Genomic DNA, 21,855 nt, shown 5'->3' with positions numbered 1-21,855 from the left:
ATCAGGTTTATGTGTGCCATATGTACACCTACATGTCACTTACATTCACTTCACTTGTTGCCCAGTGTCACCTCAGTTACTTTCACACTCATCTGCAAACGTAACCCTGTGCATATCAGATTGTTGTGCTGATAGACCACTCAAGCCTGCTTTTTGCTGGACCAACTACTGCATACTCAACAGATATTTCACAACCAAAACAACTGTAGTTTCAATACATACTAAAACCAGAATCATATCAAAGATGAGACTCTACTTTAAATACATAAAATCTGAATGCTGTACAAGGATATACAGTATACAGTAATACAGCCACAACATAAACTTCAGCTTAAAGTGAAGGTGATGTGAAACAAAGTACGGCAAAAAATCCCCTTGCATAGCTTTAAAAATGCTACAAAAAGCAGGTTCATTATTCATTTACCAGTAAGGATTACTGGGATGACCACTTGACATCAAATGTCACTGTCTCCACCAGTACTTTCTTTAAGATGGAAAAAGACTGAACTGCACTTTGCTCTTCACAGTTTGTATATGGCAATGCATCTCACCTGGATTTACATGATTTAAACATTTCACTGTACAACTCTGCAGTATGTCACTGAATAAAGGAAATAGTCTCCCAACAAATTCACTAGAAACTGCTCTGCGTGGATAGACTTGGTAAGTAGATACCAAAGATGGCATCTAACACAATGCTCATGAGTCAATTAGCTCAAATTGTAATAGACAATAGCAACTACAATGTTGTGTCACCATTCACAGGAAACTGAAACTTAATGAGGCTGATAAAACTGGTGGAAGAGCATTTAGGGATAAGGCAAATCACTTAAAAATGAAAATAAAACAATGAGCAGTATAGTAAATATAACTAGGGCACTACTTTCATGGAACTTAATGTACTATAGCACCTTAGTGATGAGTTACATGCTCTATTTTTCTCTATGTATAAAGTTTTCTTTATTTCTGTCCACTGCTACAAGGGCTACATTATACAGAAAGGATATTGTAAATCAGTTTGCGGAAGTTACCCCGGTGGACCACCAACTATTGAATAAAATACTAAAAAACTGTTTTACCTCTAAATCTCAGTTGTTGTTCCCTGTCTTGTCTTTGTTCACTTCCTGATATTAATAAGCTGAACAAGAACAGGCTGGGAAAATATTTTATATGGATATTTTCAGGGCTGTGGCTGAATGCATAAACTGTACATATAGTGTGCAAGTGTTAGGGGTTACATAAACAAAATTCCAGAGCCGCCGCACATTAATAGCTCCTTGATATACAGGTACTACATCCTAGGTAGGATTCTGGCTTGTACTGAGTAAAGACATCAAAAGTAGTCCCTGGCTGTCTGCCCTGTCCCATTCGAAGCAGAGTCAATCTTCAGTGTGCATCAAGAAGACAACTCTCTCCCCTTATTCTCAGGATTCAGCTGGCACAAAAATTAAAAAGGAACATAATTTGATGTGGGCACTTGATGTGCCACTGAGGTTTCTTGATTAAAAAAGTGATACAGAGACATAACAAGAGGTCAGCATGGGGTAACTAATCACCAACATTGATGAGATGGCCGACAGAGAAAAGATTTGCCTTCTGACACAGTGGTGCCATGACAATAATCTCTTCATTCATGTCAGCAAAACCACGGAGCTGATCACGTATTTCTACTGTGGAGATGGTCAGCAGCTTTATTTTTCTCGGAGTTGCCACTACTGATGATCTAAAGTAGGCACAACATATCTCAGGTATCGCAAAGAAGATTCACCAATACCTTTACCTTCTCAGACATCTAAGGAAAGCCCAAATGTTTCCTTCTTCTCCTTCTGTGCTCACCAGCTTCTACTGAATGTAGAATGTATAACATTCTGGTGTGTTCACTTGCTCAGTTCAGACTGCAAAGCATTACAATAGGTGGTGAAGTCAACACAAAATATTTCTGACGTCCGAGGTTTGATTCCTCAAGAGGGGGTACAGTAAGTGTGTACGCCTGATGAGCCCAGAATTAGGGCGAAACACGTATCGTGTACACTTTGCATTATTTGACAGTAAAACTATTTCAACCATTCTATGATCTGCTTCTCGCAACTGGAAGAGGGCACCGTGGCGGATGTTTGCCGGCTTGCAGACCAACCACAAGCGTTACCTGGTAGGTAACCACCCATACAATCAGATTGTGATTCAGATTATGAATGGCATGAATGTAACTACCCCGATCTACATACTGTCAAATAAATGAACCACACGCTGTGACGCAATGCAAGAGGCTTTGCCTCTAGCGCTGATGTCCGAGGTTCGATTCCCGAAAGGGGGTGCAGTGAGTGTGTATGCCTGATGAGCCCAGAATTAGGACGAAAGACATGTTGCATAGTCTTTGCATTATTTGACAGTAAAACTATTTCAACCATATATATATATATATATATATATATATATATATATATATATATATACATACACACACACACAGGGTGTCCATAAAGTCAGTGTGCAATTTAAAATAGTTGTAACTTTGAAAGTATATGTGATAAGGAAGAATCTGTAAAAAAGAGTAGAAAGTAGAAACACAGGATGGGGGAAGGCAGATATTTTTGGACACTGCCTCACCGAGAAGACAAGATGGCAGCTCCCCTGGAGTGTGGTGGTGCCCCAGATTTCCACAGGGCATCAAGGGACTTGGAGTTTGGCTTCTCAGCCCTGTTGGGTGCTGTGGTTGCTGCCAGGGGGAGCTATTAAAGGACCAGAGGACTCATCCTTTTCCTATAGCCTGGAAGTAGGAGGTAGTCATGAGGATGGAAGCCCCAAAGTAGTTCCGGGCTGAAGAAAAGAGCCAATTCTTCATTAGACCCGGAAGTACTAGCCAGTCACGTGGTCAGAAGGACAGAAGCACTTCCAGGTTGAAGACTATATAAAGGACTGATGGGAACCAAGCAAGCCAGCCAGAGTCAGGAGGTAGTAGACAAGAGAGGCGTGGAGGACAGAATTGTGCTTTATTGTAATTATTATTGTATTTATTGATCTATATTAGTAGTGGCTTAAGTGCTTAGAGCACTATTCCTAAGAAGACAAAGAATTAAATATCTTCTTGCTGCTTTTACCCTGTGTCCAGTGCATTTGTCTGTTCGGGTTATGGGGCATATATGCATATACACATACATACACATCTATACAGTGCATACCGATTACAGTAATCCCTCTCTATATCGCGCAATGACTTTCGCGGCTTCACTCTATCGCGATTTTTTTCTCATACACGCTTTCGTCAGTACGCATGCGCTTTCTGAGAATTTTTATCTAAGCCCTACGATGGCTCCTAACGTGCTGCTTTTTCTAAGCCTTCTGACAATAAAACTAAGCGCCGGAGGAAGATGCTTACTATCCAGAAGAAGGTGAAACTCTTGTATATGATTAAAGATCGCAATACCCTACAAAAGCCTCCTCACGCATGTGAAAAGACAGCGCCAGCAACTGCCTATCAAGATGTTCTTCAGCCGCGCACCCAGACACCCACTGCCTACTCCTAGTACTTCTTCACTGAAGACAACAACGCACCTGCTGAAGATACTGCACCACCTCTGAAGACTCTCCTACTGAGGTCGTGCATTCATAGGTTAGTGGTTGTGTGCAATTAAATGTACCGTACAATAATCTACTATATAAAAGCGTTTCCCCGTTTTCCTTCCGTCCCGTGAGTGCAAAGCGTAGTGGTATTCCGCTTATTACAGACTTACTACTTGCGGCTTGAGTGCGAGCGGCGATGTGAGCAGAGTTCTGGTGCTCTCATCGTTCCCTTGCTTTTGTGCGCGATGCGCTGGAAAAATAGAAAAAATGATGTCTCTGGAAATAATTAATGTTGATGGAGTACAAATGCCTCACCGCGTAGTAAATATCAGGGGAGATGGTGCTTGCTTATTCTCATCTATAGCTGATTTAGTCCATGAAACTCTGTCTTTAGCGGTACAGATTCGGGCTGACATTGTACGACTTTGGACAGGCACTTGAGGGGATAAAAAAAAGAGATGTTATGAATGGACACTTTGATGTTCTCATTCTCTACACTTACATGCCTGATGTACACATGGAGCGCACAATAATTGAAGATAAAAGTTGGTCGCCTTAAAAGGCGAGTGCGCCTAGTAATATGATATTTGTAACGTCTAATATGTCTTATTTTGTCTAATATATTGAGTAATACGAGTGTAATGGTGACTAAAGGGTGTTGTTTCATGTCTAGAGGGCTCTAATAATGTTAAAAAACGTATTTAGAAGGTCATAAACAGGTTTTCTATACTCTAACTGCGAAAATATTTGATTTATAAATAAAGAATCCTACTTCGCGAAAATTAATTTATCACGGTAGAGTCTGGAACGGATTAACCGCGATAAACGAGGGTTCACTGTATACATACTTACATAATCTTTGTGTGTGTATGTATAAATAACTAGTTGAAAAATCAGCCAAAAACAGGGTATTTGAATGCTTAAATTAAAAATACTATTTGAATACAAATGAACTTTGATCAACAATTCTGGAAATTACATATATGTTTGTACATGCTTTTTTTTAATATATTATTTTTATGGTAGCGAACACAGAAAAAACAAATGCCAACAACATTGTGTTTCCAAGCTAATACTGGACACCACAACGCAACTAATTAACACATGCACAGTCATGCCATGCCCTGACACAGGTGTGAGTAAATGATAAATATGTCACAGTGATACTGCAACAACGCTGTCATTGTGCCGCTTTATAAGACACTGGACTGCGAGCCAGAAAAAAAGGCAAAGAAAGGAAAAAAAATTAAAAAATAGTGAAAACAGCAACAATTTTGAAGGCCTGCAATTCCTAAGACAGACAAACTGCATGCCCTAGTAACTATTTGGTTTCTCGTTAAAGCCAAGAGTAAAGGTACAGTATACATGACTTGAAATATTATGCCATGATGCAGATATTGGTTGATGAAAGGGTTCGCCTCTCACCGACTTTATACAATTTAACCTGTGGCCTTTATCAGACTTTTGCCAATCTACCTGTTTCTGGATATTACCTATATGGAGCCAGAAATTACTTTCTGTAATTAATTTCTGGCAAAATATCACTGAGCGTGACAATGCCTGCATTGAAAATGAAAATAACAAACCGTTTCATTATTTCAATAAGAAGATAAATTACAGAAAATCTTTCTTATTTGCAAAACTCAAAGTTAATGTCATAAGTGAGCCTCCATAGTTCCTATACCTGCATGTCTCTAAACTGAATTGTAATTTACATTTGAATAATCAAATTCTGAACTTTACATTAATAAATGTTTTCACAAATTCCATCAAAATTACAGAAACAAACTGTGTACTTAAGCATGATCATTTTAAATGTAATGTTTACCACAGAATGTTCCCACAGACCTTAAACAATCATGAGACCACCTGTTATGATTTCCAAGCACATCAGAGTCTATAAAGTCTCTTCCACTTACCTCTATGTCTGTTAGTAGTTTTGTCAAACATAAGCATGGCATCTTCTACCTAGAGGACACAAAACACAAATAAAACATTGTGAGATGTATTATATAGCAGAATAATAGAACTGTTAAAAGAGAAGAAATTCAATTTGTAGCAGAAATTACAACATCTCCAACAACGATATTAAAAGAATGATAACGAGAATAGAAAATTCTGTTTGACAGCAAGTTGGTCTCTTTCACCATTTAATATCTTGACGGTAAATGAAGCAATACGTAATAAACAATCGCCTCACTCCCTGTGTCATAAATATAATAACAAATCAGGCTCAATAAGCATGTGAATAACTTAAAAACCATGGCATTATTCTGCTTATATGCAAAAGCAAAACATCCTTTTCTCAAGCAGTCCCAGCCATGGATGAATTTTAAGAAGTAGTCATATACTTGGTAAAGTATTCTGCTATAGCCTTCAAAACTGAATGATCTTGTGAGAGTAAACACAGTTGACACTATGTCTATTCTAAATTTGCTGATGCAACGCTTTACTTCTTACCACAGCCATTCTATTTTAAACTAAATGGAGATAACACTTATTTAAAAACTGTCTAAGTCAATGTGTTCATTATCACAATTAATACATAAAGCAAAGGAAAACAGGAGGAGGCCTTAGCAAACATAGAATAAACAGACAAGAACCATTTGCAGAAACAGTCCTCATTAATTTTGCTTTATTGACACAAATAATTTAAAGAAACAAATGATTTTAATATTATTAACCAAAGTGTTACTTGATTACAGGAGCAATGGTCACTAGGTAACAACCAAATCACGTGCCTGTGAATTCTGGACCCTGCTAGGATCATAAGCCAATGAACACAGACGAACTGAAGCCATGAACGAATGGGAGTTGATTGAAGCTCTATCAGCCTTATATGCAACTGTCGTTTCCAATATAAAACACAATGTACCAAGTTTACATCAGCAAACAAGAAATAAAGCACAACCTTGACATTTACATTTGTCTTTATTTCATCAGCTCTATTGGCCAAATACTGAACACTAGCTCAGTTATTGGAATACACATTCATTTTCAGCATTTGTATCTTTAAATCATATGTTATCTTTTTTCTTAATATATTTTGATTTATCCATTTTTACTATTAATACAATAATCCTAAAACATGTCTTAATTAGAAACATTACTTAAAGTACTACTACATATAAATTCACTTTTACCCGTTATAGCCTGCAGCATTCAATGGATTTACATCCACACAATAAGCCGGGTTAAGGTAATTAACCAGGGTGAGGCAGAAACCTGGTTTCTTAAAAATCCGGGCTTACATGGGTAATAACTCTTCTGGAGTTCTCCCTTTTCCCAGACACTCCAACATCATTAAACTGTGCAAAAAGAGTTAAATGTCATCATCAGACACAATGAATCTGAAAACTAGCATGAAACCTGTGATAAGTTTCTTGTGTTTTATAAAGATGTTGAGTCCTTCATGTACAGTGAAGTAAGTAATATCTATCCCCTTTTTACATCCTTGAGTGATGTGAACCACAGTATCACCCGCTCACATATCTATAGCAAACAGCTGGATGCCAACTACACTGCTGTTAAAGGACTGCACATGGCACTCTGCTTTCTGCTTGGCTGTGCGACTGAGCCCTGCAAAAGAGCAATGTACCGATACAACGTATGCTACTGGCCTCCTGCACAGTGCTGCTTAAACAATGATAAATCAGATATTTTTACTTCAGTAAGTATTGTATTAGGTTATTCATTACTTTAAAAAGTAATCAACTGTGACGTTACTTTTGATTTGTTATCCCCCAACTCACTGCGCCTAGGATTGGGCACTGTACATGCTTCCTGGGTCTTCCCTGTGTGGAGTCTGCCTGTTCTCCCCGTGTCTGCGTGGGTTTCCTCCGGTTACCTCCCACAGTCCAAAGACATGCAGGTTAGATGCACTGGCAATCCTAAATTATTCCTAGTGTGTCCCTGGTGTGTGTGTGTGTGTGTGTGTGCCCTGTGGTGGGCTGGTGCACTGCCCAGGGTTTGTTCCTGCCTTGTGCCCTGTGTTGGCAGGGATTGGCTCCAGCAGACCCCAATGACCCTGCGCTCGGCTATAGCGGGTTGGAAAATGATTTACTGACTGACAGACTGACATTCAGCTAAATTTAGATATAGCTGAAATATTGATACAGATTATTTCAAACAAGAAAAGGTATAATGCAATCACCTATGCATTAGCCTCAGGAAGTTTATCTTGTAGACATTTCCACCTCCGGCTGATGAAAGCGTGTTCAAAGCTAAGAAGGTGATTACTGTAACCCGATTGTGGGTTTAAACGGCCACATAATCGCGTTACTTCCAGAGAAATCTACACGTGTTAACCAGGTTTCTCCGAGACCGATAATCTGTTTTTTCTAACAGGAATAAGGGTTTACACAGCATTTTGCACTCAATTGTGTAAGCCAGTTTTACCTCAGCTATCATTGACTCAGATCAGGAAAGTAAACAGAAGCGAAGCTCGCTACTCTTCCTTTTTTTAATGTAGAACTGGGGTACTCAGTTATGGTCTTGGAGGTCTGTAGTGGCTGCAGGTTTTTGCCAGACCTAACAGATAATGAAACTTAGTATTTAATTATATAGCTTGTTAATGCTTTCATCCTTCTATTGGAAAAATTGTACATTTTTTGTTTTCTAAAAACCTTATCCATATGTTTTGTGGTCCTTTCCTTCTCTCTCATTTATTTCAGAATATTTTATTAACACAGATACTTCATGATGCATACACACAGGTTTATATGGAAGCATGTTAGCTGGAGAGTTAGAGGTTCCTTAGTCATTTGCACCCCATTATTAATTGATGGCTGTCTAAGAAAACAGACAACAATTAAAACCTTAATGTAGCTATTTAAAACTAATATGGGCAATTAAGAGCTCTGAATCGTAATGAACAGGTTAACTAAAGACTCCACAAAAAATATTGCTTTAGTAGTAAATAAATGGGTTCTAATTCAAGTTAAATCAAAAGCCCACAGCCACTGCAGACCTCCATTATACAATACAATATACAATACAATGCAATTTATTTTTTGTGTAGCTGAAAAGCACACAAGAAGTGCCGCAATGGGCTTTAACAGGCCCTGCCTCTTGACAGCCTCCCAGCCTTGACTCTCTAAGAAGACAAGGAAAAACTCCCAAAAAAACCCTTGTAGGGAAAAAATGGAAGAAACCTTGGGAAAGGCAGTTCAAAAAGAAACTACTTTCCAGGTAGGTTGGGCGTGCAGTGGGTGTCAAAAAGAAGGGGGTCAATATAATACAGTACAATATACAGAACAGAACAAATCCTCAATACAGTATAAAAATAAACATTTTAGGATCATAATTGAGTATCCTGATGCAGACTTTGTGAAGTCTCTGCAGGACTATAACTGTGCTTCACAGATGAACTGATCCAAATTCATCGATCCATCCATCCATTATCCAACCCACTATATTGTAACTACAGGGTCATGGGGAACAGCTGGAGCCATCCCAGCCAACACAGGGTGCAAGGCAGGAAACAAACCCCGGGCAGGGCGCCACCCCACTGCAGGGACACACACTAGGGACAATTTAGAATCGCCAATGCACCTAACCTGCATGTCTTTGGACTGTGGGAGAAAACCTGAGTACCCGGCGGAAACCCATGCAGAAACGGATCCTAATTCATTTTTAACGTAATTATGCTGCAGTTTGCCACTGATAAACAAGTCACACAGCATCAGGGTTAAATGGTGATGAGTGAAGAGGTGAGTGGGCTCTGTGCAGTGTTGGTTCTCATCTTACACCAGATAGTATCGGGACAGTCTCCAGGCCCAAGGACCCGTAACTCGGTTGAAATGGATGAAAACGTGGATGGATAATAAGAAATAACATACATTTGTAAGTTTTACATTTGACTTGGAGCGGTGAAGCACTGTGGCGTCTTTTGCATTTTACTGCCACACACTGAGCGAAGAGAACAGTCCCAAACAAGAATGGACAGAATGCACAAGAATTTCATAAAAGGTTTATTCATTAAAAAGAATGCAGCTTAAAGAGAATGATAAAAGATATGGCTTATAGATTGTAAAAGTTACAGAATATCCAACTTCATTGCTCCCTCACCCCATACATCCGACATTCAATAACACCAATCCACTTTACAGTAAATCATATTGCACTAAACCTAATTTAGAAAGTGTTTCATGAAAACAAAATGATGCACTAAGTGGATCTTGCTATCCAAAGCTCAGATGAACACTAAGACTGTCTATTCAAAACAAACATGGCAGTGTATTGCATTGCCGTCAATGTATTTTTTATAAATTGTACTGTAAACCAGATATGTGCTAGCGTCTTGTGCTGAGCTGCTGTGAGAGAGCTTAATACTGTACATAAGCCCAATCAAAGATCCATTTAGGAGCTGAAGCATCCTTACTACTGTGCTTTTATTTGGCAAGACATGAAAAGTGAACCAATGTGGTTTTAAGAGGGGCACAGCTGTTGCACTTTTAGGATGATCGGTTTGAACTATCAAGGAAATGTGAAATCTGAATATATTTCTTAACACTAAAATGAAAGTAACTTATGGTTCTAGAAATTCCTTTTACATTCCTGTTTGATTGCATCTTTAATGAATTTCAAAAATGCACTTTACCAGCTATGGGGTTTTATTTCAATTTAAACTTACTAAGGAAGACTAAATTGGCAAATTGAACGGAGATGGTGGCACTGACCAGAAAGCAGGAGACAGAGCTGGAGGTGGCAGAGTTAAAGATGCTAGGATTTGCATTGGGTGTAACGAGGATGGACAGGATTAGGAATGAGTACATTAGAGGGTCAGCTCAAGTTGGACAGTTGGGAGACAAAGTCAGAGAGGCGAGATTGTGTTGGTTTGGACATGTGCAGAGGAGAGATGCTGAGTATATTGGGAGAAGGATGTTAAAGATAGAGCTGCCAGTGAAGAGGAAAAGAGGAAGGCCTAAGCGAAGGTTTATGGATGTGGTGAGAGAGGACATGCAGGTGATGTGATGGGTGTAACAGAACAAGATACAGAGGACAGAAAGATATGGAAGAAGATGATCCGCTGTGGCAACCCCTAATGGGAGCAGCAGAAAGAACAAGAAGAATGGCAACTAATGCTAAACTATGATATAAATCTCAGCCTTAAATAAAAATGTGAAAGCACAGTTTTAGACTGTCTCCCTTTAAAATTATCACCATAAACTACAGACAAGTGATAGCAAGGAATTAATCTGAAATGTGAATGGAGATCACTGACTGTAAGACTTTTAGTAATCTTAAATGTGAACAGAAATCATTATTTAACAATGTGAAGGGTGAAATAAGGTCACCTAAGAACGCCAGCAATCTAAGATCATTTCACTGAAGAAGATAAACAGCTAGGAGTGTGGACTCAGATTACCTCAGATGCTATTGTTTAAAAATTAAATCCTCAATGATGAGTATTGTCTGATTCTTCTTTTCAAGCCAGTTTTGCTTCCGGATTAGTCCTATTAGCTAAGCTGAAACCCTTACAAGTCAGAAATGGCTTTCTGCTGAAAAAGTATAGGCAGGCAGAAATCCAAACTAACTTCTGTTTGAGATTTTAGATGCTATTTCTTCATAAAGGGCAAAAGAAAAGACACTGGAATTATTTATTTTAAACTAACAACATTCAGAAGACAGCAAGTCAGCACTTGCCTTGAAGAGCTGCGCACACATTTGTTTTGAGAATGTGTTTTTTTCTTGCTTTTTGACGGCATTGCCATGAAATGCCTGTTACAAGCTCAGCACAGATTTTTTTCACAAGGAAACAGTCCAGCTCCTGTCAGATTTCAAGATAAGCACATCCTCAATGCCTCCATACAATTTCTTCTCCGAACTGGATTGAGTGTCACTAGCTACCAAAAAAAGTCTCTTCTCAATAAAACCCCCACTTGACAGAATGAAATGTTTCTTTTGATGAAATGGTAAGGAAAAAGAAAATCAATACACTGTGTGTTTAAATGTTGAAAAGAGGGCAGGATCTAGCTCATTCATGAGTGCTACTCTCATCAGCACTGTTCAATCCTGGCAGGACACAGTGGTCTCGGACTTATACAAAAGCTGAATAGAGCAGATCCATCTCCAGTGTGCAGACATTTTCTCACGGTTCTCAGTGAAGTACCACACAACGAACCCTGATAACTCACCACTAAAGAGAAGGTTTATTAGTACGCAGTGTGAGTTCAGCACAAACCACAACTAATGAGGTAGGTATAGCATGTGACAGTATGCATGATTACAGCCCTGGCATACCTACTCTATGAGGAAGGTGTGGAATCCACGCACAACTGCATTTTAAAGAGAAGACTTTGTTGTGTCTGAAGGCTGAATAGATAAAAACACTACTGTAATGTAATTCAAAAGCAAGTTCATGTTTCATTTATCATCTGAAAGTAGTATATTGTAATTATTATTCATGCTTTTATCTTACTAACAAAGTTTGAAGGTTGCAAGCATTATTGCATTGGGCCATAAAGTACTGGGAAACATGGCTACTTATATAATGCCATTCACCTCCTCCCACTGCTGTCTAATGTTACGTCACTCCTACCTAACTTCTTATGAGACAAAAAAGACCTGCTATTAAATGCTCCACACTGATTCCCAGCAACGCCGACAGCGGCTGATCTGGGACTTTACCACTGGGCTTACAGTGGATGGCAGTCACCATTCCATCCTCCCTCACGATTGCTGGTGGAGTTATTAATGTATATACCCCGAGGGTCTCTTGACCACTCTCCCATTCTCTGTTGTTAAACTCAGGACTCAAATAGATTGACAGAACTTTATTTATCTCTGGGGAAATTTGGCTTTTATATAAAAGCTCTTTTAAATATGAGTCCTCAAATTATATGCACACTAGGAATGTTGTGTAAGGTGGACAGCCATCATGGTCCTTGTCCAGTACGGCAAACTCTTAGCAAAATTTTCCATAACTCTGCCCTACACACTGAAGATAACCCCATTACTTTCCAACCCTGGGCTTGTAAGCATATTTAGACTCCAACCTGCTCTTATATGCCACTCTTTAAAATACCCATTCATGTTACTAAATAAAACTGTTAAATAGTGAAGGTAAACAACTGTAAAATGTTAAACTGTAAAGCACTGTTTCAATAACAGCGAAGCGTTGAAATGAAACATAAAAACCGATACATTTTTTCATTGTTAACCCGTACAATATATAGTCTTTTTCTGTGAAAAATGGTAGCCACTGCACCAAAAATGAGATAATGCCACCAGAAAGGAAATCACATTATATCTTCCATTTTAGTACAATATGCTTTTTAAAGAAAAGTTGCCATTTGTTGAGCCCGCGTCCGATTTGCTCTAATAAAGTGTCATATGGTGACCAAGAATATATATTCTGAAACTTTAAGCAGCTTCCTTACATTAATTTAACTCATAATGATCATATGTACTGGATTTACTGTAAATAGCTGTTTCTTCAGTATTACTTTTAATTAACGTGCAAACGTGGTACAATAAGTTTGTGTGGTTGCCAAATTTGCCCTTTCTCCATATTGTTCCGGGCGAGCCACACATCTTTGTAGAGTTGGAGAAAAAGCTTAAATAGAGTTAACAAACAAAAGGTTTTTGAGGTTATGGAAGCTGATTTATGGTTTATTGTTTTCAATAAACTAACAAACCTGCGATACACCATACACCACAAAAGCAAACTTTCCTCCTCCACCAGACAGCATGCCAGAAGTTCATTAAATGTTGAATTCTTTTCGATGCATAAAGAAAAATGGCATAACGTATTTGCTATTGATTGTTGTTATTTTAGTGATGCAACCTATACACTGTTATATGTCTCTGACAACACTTGTAATGGTTTGTTTACGGTGTAAATTTTAATTTACGGTAAAATCTTAACTTCTATTGTAATGTGCTGTAAACAAATACCAGGTATTGACTGTTATCACAAACGTGCGCTTGAGCGACAGTTTACCAGCCAGACCTTGAGTTGGCGCTGCCCTCTAACTCTTTCTCCTCTCTCCCTGCAGAACAACTGAAGAATCTACAACCTAACAACATCACATCCAGTTCCAGCCCTCAAGAGCCCACCTCTTCCTGACATCACCTCTGGTTCCAGAATGCCATTCACCCATGACATCACTTCCTGCAGCCAACTATATACACCGCCTCCATTTTGTATTTTGTCAGTACCATTTTGAACTCTGTCTGTAAAGACGTCATTTCCTTTTTTTTTTTGCTCTACAGTATACGGGGGGACCTCCCCAAACCTTTGATGGTGTTTATGTCCTTATTTTACACTGTATAACATACACCTTCAAAAGATTATACTATAGACCTAAAAATGTTGTCACCATATTTTTTACTTTACAATTCTGGAAACCACAGCTGGCAGGTTTTTTTTTTTTTTAAACCGTGTATGCAATCCCTTACTCAGAAACCAATTCCAACATCATATTCAGTGCACATTAGGAATCTGAATGCTAATCATAAATTAAATAGGTGTGGCTATGGAAACTTCTAGTTTAGTTTAGTTTTTAAAAAATATCTCTTTGGCATCAAGAAATCCCAATGTTCAACAGAATGAATTCAAATTTGTTCACCATTTATATTCTACTCCACATAAGCAATATACCTGGGCATTCATCACAGGCCCTAACTGTCATTTGTGGTACTTGAACACACCAGACACCTTTATACGTGTTTTTGATTGCCTATCAGTGTTTAGTTTTTGGTATGGGGTGCTCAGTTCCCCGGCATTCATTCTCTGTATTAACACTCCTCTTCTTCCTCACATCTTTTTACTACAAGATCTTTCTTTGAGCAAAAGCCAAAGGACCCTTATTGCAAAAGTTGCCATTGCCTTTCACTGGAAAATCTTTTTCTCTGTCTGGAAATCTTCCTTTTTTAATTTGACCCTTTTGGAACTCTCGGCAGTGAGATCAATGGAGCATCTGGTCCTTACACTGATAATTGGCCAGACATGATACATTTAGTCTGTGAGAGGGTGCCCCTTGGTCTTTTCTGCTTGCCTGATGTGTAGCTTTTTAGCTCCATGACGGGGTTGATGCAATGTTGCTCCTCACTTGTCAGTCTACTCAGGCTCCTCTTTTGTTGTCATTCCGAATGCTCAACTCTGCAGGGCTGGTTTGGTGTAATGGAGTTAGCAGGTGAATGCCAGGCACTGGGCTGTTATTTTATTATGTATAAAAATTAGCTTTTTTCTGCTAAGACGTTGGCTTTTATTAAAAAAAAAATGTTATTTATAAAGTTATAAAAAATCTGAAGATAATAAAATTATTTTTTAATAATAAAAGTGTTTGCAACATTCCAGTGATCCAAAATTTAGCATTTAGGCTTCTGCAGGAATACAATGCACTAGGTAAAACCTAGTGAAATACTTAAGTGTCAAAATACAGTCTTTCAAACACATTGTTTACATACAGAAGACAAAAAAAAACATGAAATTTGCTTTTATTTTGTTTTTATTAAGCATAGAACAAGTTAATACCACCAAAATTCCCTTCCCTGAGAATAAATAAATGTTAATTCTGCACATATGAGGTACATTGATAAGGGGGGAAAGACCAAGTATAGGAGTCGGGTGGAGAACTGTGTTTCTTTGTGCAAAGAGAACTGTCTGCAACTTAACATCAGCAAAACCAAAGAACTGGTTACTGACTTTGGCCATAACAAACAGCCTTTATGTCTGGGAGTGGATATAGAGGTGCTGCACTGCTGCAACATCTTGGGGGTCAGATTAATGATGGGCTGGGCTGGTGTCTTAACACAAAGAAACTATAAAAGACTCTTTTTCTTAAGAGACTGCTTCCCTTTAAGTTGGGTAGTGACTTACTTTACATGCTCAACACCTCTAATATCTAGTGAGATTTTTCTATGCTGTGGGGTGCTAAGCTGGTAACATCACTTCAAGAAAATCACACAAAATCAACAAGCAAATTGAAAAGGTAGGCTCAGTTATGGAATGCATTCTTGACCCACTCGAGGGGAGCAAATGAAGACAAAACTGACACAGCTTTTATGAACAATACTTCACAACCTGTTTCTGAGACACTAGCACTGAATACTTTTAGTCAACGACAGCAAACTGACTACCGCTCAACAAATGGAGGAGACTAAAGAAGTGTAGAAAAAAAGGTGAGAAAAAAGCACATCATGGACAGCCCCACTCAGCTCCTGAACAATTGAAATACACCTAACATCTAGGAATTGAGTTGTTGTTGATCCACAATACAGAGAATTGCAAGAAAACTAGGTTAAAAAAAGATGACTTCCAGTAGGCCAAAGAAACAGAGTCAGTAGATGTCCAGTACAAAGCCAGCATTAGTAGCTCTGTTGGAGTACAGAAAGGGAAAGTGTAGAGAAATCCAAAAAAAGGGAAAACCTGATCATGACAAGGGAGGAGGAACAGAAGAAAACTGATGATAAGTTTATGAAGGATGCTTTAACTTTTTTTTAACTTTTTAACTTTTAACAGATTTCAGGTAAACAACCAACGCCTGAAAGTCTTGTCAAGCTGAATGGTAGTGTAGTGTATTCTGGGAAATTTGTAAGATAAACCAAGATTCAGAGTATTTTGCTTAGTTAGAAAGTGCAGTTGTGGATTCACATGGAAATTGAAGTTGACCTGGTACCATTGCAATGATTTGAGAAACTGTCTGCTCCGCTAGCAGAAAGAAAGCCAGGTGTGTGTGCTTCTTTGGAGGCAGTGATGGGTAAAACAGAGCGAGTGTGGTTGGCTTTTGCTATACCTTTTTTTAAGAAGAGTCACCTCAGTTTTACTTCATTTGGTGTTTATTGCAAAAATGGGGGCATTTAGTTCAGTTGCTTTTCTGACATTTGGGTAAAGAGCTCAACACAGTTGGAAAAATGAATACTTTCTATCTGCTTCTTATCTGCAGGACACTTGGAAAGGGGCTCTCTCTGGCAAGAAACTTTGTTCTTTTTATTTTTTTTTTTCAATTAGGTATATATGGTCTGTAACTAAGGAACTGACTGGACCATCCATGAAATGTCATCTGGGACTGAATGAACCCACTAGGACTGAGATGACAGTTGATAACATCGTCTATCATCGATTGGCACGTCACATCATTGATGTAAATAAAAATCAATGATGGACTCCAAACATTTGCCGAAATTTCCTCAAAGCGTCAAACTGCGGCCGTCACATTTTTTTCCTCACAAGAACACAAAAGTTGTCAAGCACTCATAAGGCATTTTAGCACTTGGTCCATTTGCATTGTTCTAAATCAGGGGACTGTTATTTGAACGTTGTTTCAATTTACAGTTAGGTCAGTTGTGTGTCGCACTGTAAACTTTTAAGTGAACTAAAACATATCAATAGACAACCAATGGCCATTGAGCAAAACAATATCATGGGGAGACAACAACAATTGTGTTGGATTATTGTTCCATTTTCACTAATTATTTATTGTATTTACCAAACACAGCTGTGTGAACTGAACACCTACTATCAAACACGTAGAAGACTACTTGAAAAGTATGTGCTACTATACTTTGTATGAAAAGGGCAAGTTTGAAATATATCAGTGTACAAAAGAATAACAGCTCTGCTGAGGGCATGTGCTTCAGGTTTATGACAGTAGAGGCAGCAGGTCAGTTTCATTGAAATGTGTGAAGTTCCGTATTTACTTTCCACTACACATGATATGAACATAACCTCAAATTAGTTTATCTTAAATGACATGTCTGATGTTTTAATTCTTGTATGTATTTGTTAATTGCTGTGTGATTAACATTTACTACACATGTCAAAGGTAGTGTGTACATCGAGAGGGTGCCCCACCCCACCTGCATGCATCACTTTCGTAGTATAAGATTAAGGGGGTTGAGAGTCGGTCTTACAGGAACTGCCGTTTCTTTTGCACCAATTGTGTATGTGTTTTGATTGACCAAATCACAAGTGAATTTATAACTGGTGTCTGATCGCACATGCAAGTGAAGAGGTGAGCTTGAATCAGGTGCTTGGTTTGCTTTAATTGACCGATAATTGTGTGAGTTAGTTTATGTTAATTGTGTTATATTTGTAGATATGTGGGTTTTTATTTGTACCATTTTATTGTCTTTAATGTTCCATGCTAACCCTATACTCATTAAGCTTTAAACGAGATTCCCTATTACTGACAGCAGATGCTTATCACAAGTGCCATGGCATGTACAACTTCACTTGTAATGCGTAGTCTTTTATGTACTTAGACTGGTCCTGTGTTGGATCGAATTTATACCTCATGCCAAACACTCCAAGGTTCACTTGGTACTGTACCCTGACCACACTTTCCAAAGGGACTTCCTCCATCTCCATAGCAAACAACACACCCTGCGCAAGTGATGGTATCACACTTCATCGATGTTCTGAAAATGACAATGTAACAATGTGAATTTTTAAGACATCACACAGCTCTAGAACCCACCCAAATTTGTATTATTCTTTATTTAGCTTATATTTGCTGTTACTCATTTTTGTTTACATTAATAAAATTTTAAGTAAAAGCTTGAAGCCAGCCTCTCTGTGATTGTAACTAGTGAGCGGAGTACGAAGATTCCTCATTTTTGGTCTAGCTGTGGTCCTTTAAGGGCTCAAAAATATACTTTTGGGAAGTCCTCTATTAATGGCAAACTGGGTTCAAGTAAAGGAGACACAGTAAAAGACAGTCCCAGTCAGGAAGCAAACTATCATTAGATGTCTCTAGGTTTGAATACATAGAGTACAATACATACAGTTACATGTAAGTGTTTACAGGTAACAGTTACATAACTGGTGGTGACATTCTTCCTATACCTCCTTAAGAAAAGAAGCTAAGAGGTTAGTTGATCATTTCTGTGTTAGGTGCATACTGCAGATAATAGGGTAACACAACAAAACAGAGGGATGTGGCCACGCAGGACCAGAGAGAAGCGACTGGTGGATACTGGCAGAAGATGTGGAGGAATTTAAGAAATATAAGAAGAATTTAAGAAACACTGATGACAAAGATCCGTCTGGAGCAAAAACCAGGAAATGTTAACTTAGGGTTGGTTGATATAATCGATTTATAATGTTAGACTGTGTGTGCTGGTTGTTGGTGCTTTTAGATTTAGAGTTTTTAACAATACTGAATACAGAACTCCAATTCACTGTTGTTGAAAGGGACAGGAAGACAGAAATGGGAGGCAAAAAAGGGACGAGAGGAAACACAAGTTATTCTCTATGTGATTGGATAGAAGAATATTGGCCCAATAATTAAGTTCAAAGTCAGGAAGGGAGACTGCCACCCTTCCTCTTACCACGTCTGACCCACCAACAATCAAAACTGTCACAGACCAAGGTGGGATGTTTTACTGAGAGCCTTCTGGAATTCAATGAAAACAGGCAATCATAGATTTTAATTTTAGTCCAGAACATTGTAGGAGGAGATAAAGAGAACTTGGAACTTACAAAATTATAAGTTATAAATTATATCTGTCTGTCTTAATAAAAGAAAGTTTAAAATTAAAAGCTTGAGAAAGGAAGAACCAAGAAGAGGTGGTCTTTGTTAACCCTCAAAATACAGCAGTAATTAGAGGCTAGAAGGTCAAATGGAGAAGCAGAGATGTCTGTGTCAGGTATTCGAAAGCCCCTGCCCAAGGGATGGCAGGAAAATCACAATATTTTTCTTTTCTGTTATATCAGCAATGTAATATTAAGTAAGCAGTGTCCATTAGCAGTCTGCAACTTCATTCTCCTTGAAACATTATCGGAATGCAGAATCTAAAACTTTAGCAACGCCTGATCAAGTATAAGAGAAATGATACTGCCTGCAGAGGCCTGTATCATTATTGATGACCATGACAAGTGGATCTCGAAAGAAATAAAGAAAAATACTTTCTTATAGTTTAATACCTGTTGTTTTCCTAACATCATTGAAAACTTGGTTGGAAATACATACTTATCATCGGCAACATGACAGCACGAAAAAACATCATTAGGACAGTACATGACAGAAAGCAGATCAGAAAATACTTAAAACAGCACCAATCTCTCATTGCAAATTTGTCTTTTACTGTGTAGCAATCAAAAACTCCTTTGAAAACGTTCTAAACAAGAGGCACTGAGATGTGTGGTGCTTGTGTATGGTTTAGGCTTCATATAATCCTTAGAGTATGACAGTGCTGAGTCAACAGTGGACCTGTGGTTATCACACAACTGACTGCAACTTGCAAAGTCCTTGTTGAGTGTTGGACCACCGTAATTCATCTATAAATGGACCAAGGAGTCAGACCATCCTATAACTTTAGTAAAATAATATAATTAGGTCAGAATGAAAATGAGCGCTTAAGCATTAGGTTAGTATGTTACCTGCTCTGTGCTTGCCTTGTGCCAGCTGCCAGTAATGACAGGGCAATCATGGTGAAGCATCGCCCTTTATTATTACTGAAATAATTCATTTTATCGATAATACTCGTAAAAGCCTTTTGGCAATATGTGGATCAGTCATCTCACCTACACTAACCAGAAAGGTTCATTTAGTCAGTGGTAAACTACACAATATGCTTTAAATCTAGCAAATACATAATTTTCAAATCTCTCAAAGAGCTTCATGTTATCATAGATTACTTCTGGAAATAAATTCAGAATTATTTATTCAGCACCTACACATAAAATGACCCAGACTTGAACTGCAAACCATCTATTAACAAATAACATGAGGCCTCCAAGCAGGAGTAAAATCAAACACAACCCCTTAGTCCTGCATATTGTAGGTTGGTTATTGCTGCTAATCAATCCAATGAAACTATACTTGGATTTATAGTCACAGATGAAAAGTGAGTACAGCCGGGGGCCAATGCAGTCTAAAGTAGCTGCGGTATGTAAACAGTTGTGCTGAATTCGGAGCTGTAATCAACTAACAGCATTTCAACACAAATTTATTGCTTCTCTAAGGCAATGTGTAAGCTAGACAGACAGCATCACCTCAGGTATGAGAGAGAAGAAAAGTGAAAACATAAAAATGTCTGCAAATACTGGAGTTAGCTGAGGTTTCCCCATATGCATTAAAACATAGCCCCAGTGTCTTGTAGAAATTTGGCACTTTTGAAGACCCAGCGCACACTGCATTCAATTATTTGCAATACACATTTTCTGATTTACTTCAAGTCCTCATGGGAAGGCTTAGCGTTTTAAGCTTCAAAACAAAGTAAAGCATTTCCAGCTTATCTTTCTTAGAGGTGATTTCACTGATGCTCAACTTAACAACACATAATTCGCAGTACACTTTTTGGGAGACGTTTCCTATATCCATAAAGTTAATGGTATGATCACAGTGATATGATCAACGTATGAAAACTACAATAACCTTGAAGGGAGCTTGTCATTATTTGCATGATTTTTATTATTACCTATAGAATAATAAAGTTCTAACAATTATTCTGTTTACTTATCTACTTCAGTGATTCCCAGCGTGGGGCACACGCTCCACTGGGGGGCAATTCGATAATTTAGCTACGTTAATTTATAAAATGAAAAAACAGAAATTCACTGTTAAAAATGATAGAAAAAAATAAAGAAATAACTTGTGTTTTTATTTTTTACAGAGACATTTATATATTTATATAAACATAGAAGGGATGGTGAAGAACCCTTTAATTTATGATTTTACAACCGGCTTGGGTTTTTCTACTTAGAAATCATTTTTACCATTAAAATAATATGAATTGTAACAATGATTATAAAATTGTTTACAGTTGCAATATAACAAAAATATAAAATGATCAAAATATTACAGAAAAAGATGTCATTAAAGTTATTTTATATTTATGAATATCACATCTCTTATTATATGCTTTCAAAACTGTATTTGCTGTATTTTCATATTACTTCATATTATATATATATATTTTTTAATAATTTCTTAGTGATTTCTTTGTCGGTACTTTAACTATCCTTTCCCTCTTTCGTTTCCTTGTTTTTTGGAAGCTTGTTTAGACCAAATGAATGATGTAATAGGCTTCCTCCACATGCATAGCAGTTTACTTTTTGAACAGGTAATAATAAGAATAAGGTATATGTTACAGTGGGGGACATCATAATTTTAGAGAGGTCTAGGTGGGCATGGCCAAAAAGAGGCTGGGAATCACTGATCTACATCCATCCATCCAGGAATTTTCTAACCTACTTTTTGAGTTCACGGAGGCAGTGCACTGGCCTTAAGATGGCAGACATCTCTGGATGGAGCTCCAATCCTTTATGTTGGCACATTCACACCCATGCCACTCAAGTCATACCAACCTGATTGTCAGTCATCAGTTAAATTAAGCTGCATG

At 38.0% G+C, this 21,855-nt stretch overlaps 1 protein-coding gene across 9 annotated transcripts in view; it reads right to left on the bottom strand.

The window, feature by feature from the left end:
* The window catches only part of msi2b (musashi RNA-binding protein 2b), a 624,668-nt gene that overhangs the window by 244,662 nt on the left and 358,151 nt on the right, over positions 1-21,855 (bottom strand). For all 9 annotated transcript variants that reach the window (XM_039756674.1, XM_039756673.1, XM_039756675.1 and 6 more), the window contains exon 7: positions 5,481-5,529. In XM_039756674.1, coding sequence (XP_039612608.1) covers positions 5,481-5,529 — 49 coding nt within the window. The remainder of the gene's footprint in view (positions 1-5,480; positions 5,530-21,855) is intronic.

The sequence above is a fragment of the Polypterus senegalus genome, chromosome 6 (genome assembly GCF_016835505.1).
Source record: "Polypterus senegalus isolate Bchr_013 chromosome 6, ASM1683550v1, whole genome shotgun sequence".
Classification (NCBI taxonomy): Eukaryota; Metazoa; Chordata; class Cladistia; order Polypteriformes; family Polypteridae; genus Polypterus; species Polypterus senegalus.
This window is presented reverse-complemented; position numbering and strand designations above follow the sequence as displayed.